The sequence below is a fragment of the Triturus cristatus genome, chromosome 6, assembly GCF_964204655.1.
Source record: "Triturus cristatus chromosome 6, aTriCri1.1, whole genome shotgun sequence".
Taxonomy (NCBI): domain Eukaryota; kingdom Metazoa; phylum Chordata; class Amphibia; order Caudata; family Salamandridae; genus Triturus; species Triturus cristatus.
In genome coordinates, this window is record NC_140589.1 from 1,352,200,523 (window position 1) to 1,352,212,299 (window position 11,777).

Here is an 11,777-nt window from a genome sequence, read left to right on the forward strand (position 1 = left end):
TTCTGTTCCAGGGGTGCAGTGGCTCGATGTGGGTGGGGGGGCTTCTTCAGGGATTTATGCAGAACGTAGATCCCTAGCTTGGGAACTCTTACTGGAGCTCCTTAACCTTTGGCCATTCTGGTATATCATTAATGCTGGAATAGAGCAGCAATACAAGAGCAAGCAGGGGCAAGGAAAACGATAGCTGGGTAATAGAATAGGGAAATAAAGAGGCAATATTGGATGGTAGGGTGAAAAGAAGTAAGTATGAATAAATGAGTAGGCGAATAAGTAGGTGAACGAATGTGTGAATAATAAGTGGATGGCTAGGTGAAAGAATGGCACAGTAAAGGGATGGATGAGTGGGTGAATGGATAGGTGGATGGTCAGGTGAAAGGATGGATGAGCAAATGGATAGGTGGATGAACAGGTAAAAGGATGGCAGAGTAAAGGAATGGATGGATGGAGAAGTGTGAATGGCTAGGTGGATGGACAGGTGATAGGATGGCAGAGTAAAAGAATGGATGGATAGGTGGATGGACAAGTGTTTGTTCCTTCTAGCATGTTGTCCAAAGTCCTCTTTGTGATCCTCTAAAGGCTTGGAGAGGCTCGCTAATTCAGATACATGACCCCTTCACCTTCATCACTCTGCCCACCACATTGTGTAGATCTTGCCTCAGCAGCGCCACACCCACTCTAACTTCAGCAATCTTTGTCACCAGCACAGACTGCATGTTATTTATTGCTTGACATCTGGAGACGTAGAGGAGACCGCCAGTAGGTTTCTCTCTGCAGAAGTATTGGATCTCTTGGGCACTTGGTGAGCAGCCAGCAGACTGTGTTTTTCAAATGTGTCCAGTTCCCCTGGTTAGGAGCTAGACCCCCGTTGTCCTTTTCAATTTTTATGATTTAGACGCACAAGTGGAACTAAATCTGACAGGCATCTGGAAAGAACAAATGATGGTTATCTGGAAAACCATATGTCCATAGAAATGACCAGAACAGATTAGTATTCATAAAGACATATGTGGTTGTCTTATGTGTGCTCTCTTTTTGTGATTCAGTGTGAGTTATGTTATGTCAATGTATGTTATGTTATGTTAATTAGTTTTCTAGAGCGCTCGATTACCCGTGTGTGTTTTGATGCTAACTTTAATGGCAGAGCAGAAGGAAAGGAAGTAAAACCAAGGCGGCTAACACAGTGTTAAATTACCAGGTTTTCAGAGCTTTCCAGAATGCTAGTAAGTTGGACAACTCATTGAAGTGCAGCATCAGTGCATTCCAAGCCTTTGTGGCTCCCAGCACAAAGCTTCTACCTCCCCAGGCAGCCCACTTGAACCATTTTTGAGTATGTGTTTTTATAATATCTGCTGTTTTATAAAATACTGTTTTCGTACTGTTGTTAAATATAACCTGAATGGTTTTTAAATTGTTGCTATATACCAAAAAAGAGTTTGTTGTTTGGATCAACTGTGATGCAATAATTATCATTTATATCAGATGTGATTTTGGAAATTGTGACATTAAAGATCTTATATTTTGGAGATTAGTGTGTCATTGAGCTTTGGGTGGATTGAGGTTCAGAAACCAAGGGCCTCATTACGATGTCTGTCGGAAAGGCTCTGAACGGCATTCAGATTAACCTAAGCCGAGTCAGAAGCCATGTTTCTGAACGACTCGGAAACATTTCCGCCCAACCGATTACATCAGTCCAACTCAGTTTCAACCAGCATTCGGAGACTCCAAGTTGATCAGAGCCAAATCGTACAGCTCTATGGCCCGCGTTTCTGGCACCTTATTACGATGTCGGATTCGGACAGCCTTTCCGAATCAGTTTGCCTGGTACGGAACTGCTGTCGGAAACTGAATTTGGGGGCCCGTAGCAGGCCCCCCTTCACCCAGAGCCCTCTGGTTGTGGCCTGTGGGGGTACCCATGGGACCCCTCTTTGCAACCAGGCACAGTGTGGCAGGCTCCATGGGGTGCCCGCCACAGGGTACTAGGTTTTCTGGAACCACCCCCTTTCTTCAGTGGGAGCCTGTGTTTTTGATCGGAACACAGGCTCCCATGGAAGTCAATGGGATTCCGACCAAACGGTGTTCGGAATCATCGTAATTGGTTGGTCGGACTCCCCGAACCAGAGTCGGTTGAAAACGTTTCCGACAAGGAGTCGGTCGGAATGCTTTCCGACCAACATCGGAATGCTTTCCGACCAACATCGTAATGAGGCCCTAAGTGTTAAATGAAGTTGGAAATTTGAGAGTTTTAATTCATTGATGTACTTCTGATTGTACCTCAAGGGGAGAATTTTTTACTTGATAGTCTTTTCAATTTTTATGAGATCTTCCAGCAGGCAGTGTCATATACCCGGGGGCCTTTGGGTCACGTCCGAAAAATGTTCTGAAACTTTAAAGAAAGTATGATATTTTTAGAGGAAAGAAAAACTGTCAGGTGTCTCTCACACCTCCCAATGCAGTATAAGCAGGGTGTTGAGAGGCAGACAGATCTGTCAAAAAATATCTTACATCTGCAGGTGATATAGCAGAGGTCCACCTTGAACTCCAGTGTTTGTGCACACAAAACGTTTGCTATTTTATAATGTATTAGAGTTTATTTTATGAGTTTCTCAGATAAATCAGGTGAATTAGAATTAATATCATTATAAATATCTAAGCAATCTAACATAAAATAAGGGATAAATAATGCTTCTTTGAGTGTTCTCAGCCCAATGCCTGTTTTTCAGCCTGGCTGCTGGCTTTACATGGCAAAATACTCTCTTTTGGCACATCACAGCAGGGTGAAATCCCTACTACCCTGCTTCCACTGAGTTACAGGTGACACATGGCATTCTAAGGGGGAATCATTGACCCCCTGGCCCCAAGTAGAACCCTTTTGCTATCTGAAGCTAACAGTGTTGTTCATCATCAGAATTGTGACTGGTTGGGATGTTTCAAGGAGCTTCAGCCGGCATATCCACCATTGTGTCCCGCAAGGCTGCACCCCCAGCAAATGCATAGTTTTAACTGCACTTGCAAAGATAATCCACAGCTAACACCTCTCTCTGAAAGAAGAGAAATATATGGACTCACTAGGCATCAAGTTTTATCACACACTGCCTTAGCCGCAATATAGTCAAAATGCAAGGCAAGGTTGACTATGTGTGCTTACTAGATTTGAGAAGTGTTTAAATAATTTCTGATGATCCTCACTGAACATACAAATGAAAAATGTTCTTAAAGATTTGGAAAAATTGTGAGTTACCGTTTCAAAATGTGAGTACCACCTGTAACCAGGTCAAGGTTGGCTGGCTCTGAGCAATTAGTATTCCTGATACAGCCCTGAATTGATTTTTGACCTTTGTGACTGACTGGAGCTAGTCTGTCACTCTTTCTTCTTACCAATCACAGTTCAAAGTCATTTGCTCATCCTTAAGCCCAGCACTATGTATCATGTATTTCTCTTCTCTACCTTGTCTAATTAAATCATTCAGTTAACATCCCAATACCCAGATTCGTCTCAGACTGGAAAGTGACAATTTTCATCGCAGTGACATATTCAGATTTTGTGTTTCCACTGTAGCCATCTTAGTCACTGCCAAATGGCTCAAACGTAATTCTTACATAACCAAAGGGCTCTTATTTGCCTGTCCCCATTCCATCTGGTCACCAAACAGGTGAAAATCTAATCTGAGCCTCACACTTCCTCTCACTGACCAGACCCTCAATCTGGAAGTCATCTTTCAACCTCCTACTTCTTTCTCGTTTCATATCAGTCACATCTTAGCCACCTTCTTCTACTACAAGCACCTTCCCAGAATGATCTTTACTTTCTGCCCCCCAGTCTAAGAAAGACTGTTGTTCAAACCATGCTATTATCCCACCATGATTATGGCAACTCTCTCCTTATTGGACTCCCTCAGAATCTTATCTCCAAACTTCAAAGGATCCAGAATGCCATTGTGCGCCTTATCTTCAACATCTCCCACTAATCTTGCACTTACCACCTTTGAATTGAACTCCACTGGCTGCCGTATGTGAGGCATGACAAATCTCTTTGCCTCTGCCATAGAGCTGTTTATGGTACTAGCCCCAAATTTCCTTCAGGACAAAATTTACCTCTGCATTCCTACTCATTCTCTGCATTCAGCTTCTTCACTTCTACTGACAGTCCCCAGAATCTGCCACTCCAGAGTTGGAGATCGAGTCGTTTTTTTATGGACCTAATACAGGAACTCCATCCCTCCTCATCTTCACACACAAAATAACCACCATCACGAAATTTCTGAAGACTTTTTTTATTACATCCTAAATTTCTCCCTCCTCTTATTTCTCGCTGCTAGGATAGCCACAGGACACTCCAGGAGTATTTGTGCGCTTTACAAAACCACTTCTTCACCATCATCAAAGGTCAGGATAAAGTCCTAGACCTATCATTTGATGTTTGTAGAACCCTGTACTGTCCTTCCAAAAATAAAGTTGTGAGTAAGTGGAAGACAGGTGGGATCATAGACAAAAGTTTAGAAATCATTTCTAGCAAACAAGTCAACTCTCTCTCTCTCTCTCTCTCTCTCCCCTTTCTATTGTTATGAAACACTGAAAAGGAAGTTTCTAATCAGTTAGAACTTAAAGTGCCATCTCACACTCCTAAAATGCTTGTTGTATGTCAATCTGGGTCACCCATACCACTTGACACTGGATGATGTCCATCACCTGTGGTGGTCTCTGGAGTCTAGAAGGTGATCTGATATAATTTGGGACAGACCACCCTGGCAGTAAAGGGAATCAATGTCCATAACCAATACAACATAAAACAGGACCCTCAGGTACACTCACCCTTCTTGGCGGTGCTGGGCGAAAGGGTGGAGATGCAGGACAGGAAGCCCCATACAGCTGGAGATGGGGTAGAAGGATAGCAGAGCTGGCTACACCCGTGGCAGAAACCCATGAGGAATAGATGCTATACCCACCTGAATGTTATTAAGTTGGACAGAGTTCACTTTTTAAAGGGGGCCAGTGCCCCAGAGAGCATATGTCAATGGACTATCACAGGAGAGAAAAGGGATAGGACTGAGACTTCCACAAGCCAGTCCCAGCCCTAGGGAAACCCAATCAGTGGAGGGAGGCCCTGGCCTTCCCCTAAATGACAGAGGCACTTCTCAGCTAGGAGAGCCATTCTGATCCCACCGACTTCCTCCTTCAAATGTGCACATGACCAATCAAAAGCCCAAGTCTTGTGAATCAGTAAATGACAAAGGGAATATCCTTACATTGTGAGGGAAAAAAAAGACCGAGAGACCCAGTGGGAAAAGTCTTACCTATTGGAAGAAGAGACAATACAGTGGAGACAAACTGCTTTCCCTGTCAACTTTGCAGAACATATGAAAATCTTTTCTGGTATGTAGCCTTTGCGCCGTGCATTTCCTGCCGATTTCGCCGCTTGCAGTGCATCACATAATTCAAAGTGTGGCAGATGCAGGTAGCAAAACACATGTCCCCAAGGAGGGAAAGAGGAAGCATGGGGAGGATACCCTCTGTGAATAAAAAATTTAATGTATCAATCACCGCTGGACAAACATCCAGGTCTAGAGTGCATTGGTGTTTGCCCCAGGGTGAAATATCTGCAAGTCAACTTTTTCAACTCAGACATATATGTGGCACTAAATCAAAAACACAAATTATAATTGTAAAGCCTGTTAAAAACCGTCCACTGCCTGAGCTTGCGAAATTACAGAGACAAGTATTTCAAACCAACTTAATGTTTGGAAACAATTCTCATAAAAATCATCTTTTCTTTCTGTGGTAAGCCACTGATTTTTGACTTCCCTTCCTTATGTCCTATATAATTCTCTCCTAATGACTTAATTCATTCTGACATCATGGAGCAAGTCCTATTAGTGGAGAAAGGAACCTACTACCTCTCCAGAATTTCCACACTGGAAAGCAAGTCAGGAGACATCCAGATCTGTACAGCTCGAAAAACATTTCCTGCTAGATCATCTCAGGATGATGATGCTAGCACAAATCCTGGATCTTCAGGACAAGAAGGAAATTGGCATTCTGCTTTAGGTCTTTAGGGTGTTTATTTACACCATCCAATCTAGACTTCTCACAGCAAATATCTCTGCTTTGTGCTGGAAGGTCTCCATTATCAGTTCTGTTTAGATGTGTCTCCAAAGGAATTAACAGTAGTCATTTCAGTAGTGATGGGACCTTTTTACAAACAACAAGTACACATCTATCCCTTTCCTCGAAGACTCACTCATTTTAGTTTCATCACTGCAGGAGTCAATTGCTCATCTGATCGTCCAGAAATGTTTCCCCATATTGTAGCTGCAAGTGTGTATATTTTCAAATCTGAGTTCCAGAGTTATTCCATTTCATGGGAGCAACCCTAGCACAAAAGCAAAGTTTTTTCTCTGCCTGATTAGATCAACAATATTTATTAAGGGGTGCCCCATTTTAAGAGAAGAGATTAACCCACCACTCAGTGATTGTAAAGGATATTGACCTCATGCCCTGTTTTACCTTGTTCGCTCCCATAGCCATATGAAATGAATAACTTCATCTGGTGGGTCACTGGGAGCAAGAAATTACCCTCACACCTCAGGATTCTAATTGCAGATTTACAGAAATAGGAGCTCAAATAGAGGAACCAGATACCCCATACCTTATTATAACAGGATCACTTTCCCATATCCAGGACCGGCCTCAAGATCCAATAAAGCACAGATAATGTGTTATTTAAAATGATTTTTATTACATGTGCCGTGTTTCCCATAGGATACCGCTTCCCGCCTAAATTATTTGTTTCCAAGCCTTTTGACAATGAAGAGCCACAGAGTGCTCATGTCTTTCAACAATTCCAAGTGATATTTTAAGACAACTAGGGTATACTCCTTTGAAAGAACTTCACTAGTTTTTAGTATACCTATGGAGTAAAGTAATTCAGAAGGACACTTATCTGCAACTCACCTCAACTAGAAGGTGAACAGGCTCAGCAGTTGTTCTTGGCACCTCACAAGTGGTTGCTGCAGCTGGACATAACAAGCAAAATATGAAATGTCTCTCGAATAGATGTTTTTGTTCCATGGATGGGGAAGGGTGAGTTATTTTTGTGGTACTCTGTTCTCCTGTACTGGAGACATAGACATGGACTGCACTGCTTTTCTCTGGTGTCATTGATTCTGAAGTTCTTATTTTGCCCAAGCAGATTTGCTGCTCGGGCCTACTAATGCAAACCAGAACTTCTTCACTCTTTGTCTTAAGGAAAATCTTTTGCTAAGGAGTTGGTGACGGGACGAAGAGGAGAGAGTGGTGCTCACTACCCCTCTCAATCTCTAAAGTGGAATGCATTGTTCCTAAAGCCTTGTAGTCACTGAAATCACTTTTTTTCATACAACTTTTATTTGTTCGACCAGCGGTAAACAATTTGACCAGGGCACAATACAAAAACAACTAGATGTGCTTCTGTTATTGTGATCAGAAAGAAGTAATATTTCTGACACTCACCATCAATTACATTTTGTTTTTGTGACCTTATAGTCCAACTCGGTCAATTTGACTTGTACAATCCATCTGGCAGCTACTGGCATTTACAGAACATTTTCAGTCTCATTTAATAATTTTGGTAGTAGCATTTGAAAGCCTTCTTTTTACCATCCACTAGAAAAACATATCCATGTTGGAGCTGAACATTGTCCTGCATGCTCTGGCTCATTAACCCTTTAAGCTGATGCCTCCTGCTTCTGTCAAGGAAGTAACATGGAAGAATGCATTTTTGGTAGTGCTCAAGTCAGCTTGGAGACCATGTTATATGAAGGCTATCTCATTTAGGAGCCACATACATTCTTCATAAAGTTCAATATTGTTAAAATTACTATTGAACACCGAGGTGCCCAAGGTAATATATGAGGTCATTAGCAGTGCATGATGTGGGTGCAAGTTGTAGCTAATTGGCTAAACTATAACTGGCATATTTCAGTGGCTTTTGGTTCTTTTCACATTGGTTCAACGGACTGCCTGCTCTTAAAATATGAAACTTAAACATTTCATTTCCTTTTTTTAACTCAATCAATCACATGTTTGTTAAGCGCGACTACTCACCCATAAGGGTCTCACGGCACTGGGTAGGAAGGGAGGTTTCCTTTAAAGAAAACAGGCAGCATTTCAAATGAAAATAATTGCTTTATTTAAAAGTAATCACTGACATGGTGTTCTGCCGACCCCAGCAGGCCACCATCCCTGCGATGGCTGCAAGTACCAAAGGTGCGCAAATAGTGACCCACCTCATTAATATTCATGAGGTAGGTCGATTTACAACCATCTAGGATTCGCAAATTGGAAATAAAAAGTTTCATACATTAGGAATACCGATTTTCTGATTGGGATTCGGAGATAACCTCAAGTAGGAAATCAGTATTCCTAATGTTGGTACATCCGGCCCTTAATTTCCTTTTATTGACTCTCACGGGGGCTCACACACTTTATCACCCGTAATTGTGTCTAGAGGTTTTTCCTGAAGTCAATCCCCAAAGCACAAGTTCTGTGGTGAGAATATTCACCACTGTATTCCCATGTGCTTCACTCTGTGGTCAATGCAATGTTCACAATGGCCATTTCAATGTTATTGTTTAAATATTTATTGAGTTTCGCATTTGTAACATCAACATTTAACAAACATTCCATAATTGCATCTCTATAGCTCGGCTTATACGTAGGCAAGCAAACTAATATTTCATATACATAGCTCTTAACAATATAATACTATGTAGCAAATTGTGCTTATCTAGGTACATATGGTCTCTGTGGGACCCAATGTTATTTGTACAGGGTGGTGCGATGTAGGTGGACACACCAGGTCTCTCCCAGTTCTTTCCAAGTAACCAAGCCTTCTGGTAGTTTCCCATCAGTTCTTGTCAACTGCGTTCTTATTTCTTGCGCCCGTGTTGATTTGTGTACATCTTTGATCCAGTGTTGGAGATTAACTTTTTGGGCGTAACCTGTGTATTGCCCTACACATCTTGGCTAGAGAAAGTGTAAACTGTGACAAACTAGTCAATGTTCTTAATATTCAATGCACAATGTTACCAACAGTCACAAAGCCTCTTCTTGAGTCTTAATGGTGAAATGGTAAACGATGCAGTGATTGCCTAAGTTCTCGTTCACATGCCAAAATCATTTATTACAATGCGTAACTGTCACAGAAATGGGCACTAATTATCCCTGTTTCAACAACTACTGCAAATGGTTTTCCTGGCTCTGCTGCTGCTTTCCACCCTTTAATTAATGCTGCTGTCCTCCCACTGAACTAATGCTTTTTCCAATGTGAAGAAAGCGATAGTGGGATTAGGTGGGGCTCCTTTTCGACCATTGTCAAAACAGCCTGTAGAACTGATGCAGCGCAGCAGATTCAGTAGCGGTAGACAAGAATGACTTCACAGAGAGTTAAGGACTGATCAAGTATGCAGTGACGGCTGGTACGGATCAGGGGTGGTGAGGCAGAGGGCGGGGGTAGGCGTAAGGGGGATAAAGAAAAAAAATAAAGCTTACCTCCTCGTCGTGTCTTGTCTCTCCATTGTCTCTCCGCGTCGTCCCTCCGCTCTGCTGGAATAGGAAGCATCCAGGCTCCCCAGTGGTTCGGCGCTCAGCTCGGAAGTGGGAGCCTTGGCATGTTCTCCACCCAGGCTGTAATGCAGCCTGGGTGGAGCACAGCCTGGGTGGAACACATGCAAAGTGCGTGTGACTGTTTGGTCAGGCTGAGAGGTCCGGCCAAACAGTCATTGCGCACTTACAGAGTGCCTACCACTCCCACTCCCCTCTGCTCTGAGAGCAGAGCAGCGCCGCCCCACAAATATACCACAGCAGGAACAAATCAAATGTTTATAACAACGAATTATTATCATTTTATTTTTCCTTTATTTACACTGCAGAAAGCAGTGGGGTGAAGCTCCTCCGCCTTGGCGGAGGAGCCGCCACTTGAAGTACGTGTTGAGCACCACCCTAAATAGTCACAACATGTAACATAATCACAAACCATGCAAGCAGTGGATGTGCACCCTAAATAGTCACAACATGTAGCATAATCACAAACTACGCAAGCAGTGGGTGTTTCTGTGCGTGAATAGTAGTAAGTTAGAAAAACAAAAACGTGATGGGTTGAACGCTTAAATTAATTCTAGTCAATAGTAATTACACAGTCCATTGTTTTTTGCTCACTATGTTACTCTAGAAAACACCCAAACATATATCTGTCCTGGTGCTGTTCCAGTAGGAATTGCCCACTTTGAACTGCCTGGCTAATGTCCACTCCAGAAGAGCACAAAGGCAAACCACAACATGTTTACACCAGTAAGTTGACCACCTTCTATGTACCTGAATGCCTCCATTGTGGGCATACCTCTTTATGATATTATGAAGCCCATGATCGAAAACACCGGGTTTTCTGTGTCCATGTGGTATATACACCTGCCACCGGCCTATGACATTTGTGGACAACATTTATTTATCTACCAAAAACAAAAAACTAAGTTTGGTAAACAAAACTATTTTTCTAGAAACAGGCAACCTTAATTGTGAATCCAAAAATCTGTGCATTTATTGGGAAACAAGAGCACTTAATGCAAGTATCTGTTTGGGGACACAACTGGTGAATTCCCAAATTCTTAACCCTGTATTTGAGTGACAATTATTGACGTGATAGCCCTTTAATCCTGATATGCAGATCATTTAGTAGCTTAAGTAATGGAATATTTCATGATTTCCCATTCAAAACTAGGTGTAGCACCTTAGCCCATTTCTTTGGAAATTTGTACCATGAAAGGTATCATTCGACCCCATTGGTTTAAAAGTTTCTTGTAGGGAGGGCTCCTCCCACAGATAATAATGTGTTGGTGGGGTAGAAGGCAGGGATGGTAAGGTTTGGACTTGCTCCCTTTGTTTGCCTGTTGTGTGCCCTTCTATGAACGTATTTTTGCCGCATCAGTTCTAAAGGTCACCAACCACCACTGACCATTGCCTGAAAGACAAAGTAAGGTAGATAGAACTCCCAATCAGATATGAGTTTATAAAAGGTGTTTTTTATTTCCATAGGAACAACTACTAAAAACCGATCTCAATAAGAAGACCAAGAAAACCAGTACCTGACTGCAGTGCCTCATTTTGAAGTCTGGTATTTTCCTTACTTATCCAAGGATTATAATAGAGAAGCATTCAAGGCTGGTGAGAAAGAGAAAGCTTTCAAGAGCGGGCAGTGCTGATCAAGTCACCAGGTCACAGAACATTAGCAGTCACAGAAAATGAGTATTGGTGCTTCAAGCAATGGGTTTGAAATAATTTTTGGAGCAATGTCTGGGACTCGATGCCTAAAGAATTATTACAAGTGCCAATGTTCAGTGTGCGGTAGGGCTTAAGTGTTAAACATTTGTATATCCGTTTTCAGTATTTTTTGCTCTATTATTTACAAACAATTTGTCAGTAAAGTCCAAATATTTGCCACTTTCTGTTTTACTTGAATTAAAAAATTGTGAAATAAGTTCATTATCGTTGTATGTCCGTGTTTTTTCAATAGCGGGTGTGCACGGGCCATAAAATGGTTTTTTTAACCGCAATAGAAATGGTTCTGAAATGATTTGTCTGTCACCTCTTGCGGATTGCAAGATGTGGTTTGCATTATAAACTGCAGTCGCTTTTTCCTTACACACAGACAGCAGAGGCTCAAAGATCATTTTTGCCCTTCTCCAGGCACGGTAAAATGAAAGCTCCACTCACTTGATAACTTTGGTATTATGTGGGGAGATCTAAGT

At 42.1% G+C, this 11,777-nt stretch overlaps 1 protein-coding gene across 2 annotated transcripts in view; it reads left to right on the forward strand.

Annotated features, from left to right (window-relative positions):
* The window catches only part of LOC146821411 (uncharacterized), a 208,022-nt gene extending 196,515 nt beyond the window's left edge, over positions 1–11,507 (forward strand). For both annotated transcript variants that reach the window (XM_085612354.1, XM_085612355.1), the window contains one exon: positions 11,065–11,507. In XM_085612354.1, the coding sequence (XP_085468480.1) occupies positions 11,065–11,118 (54 nt within the window). In that variant the 3' untranslated portion in view covers positions 11,119–11,507. The remainder of the gene's footprint in view (positions 1–11,064) is intronic.
* The last annotated feature ends 270 nt before the right edge of the window (positions 11,508–11,777 follow it).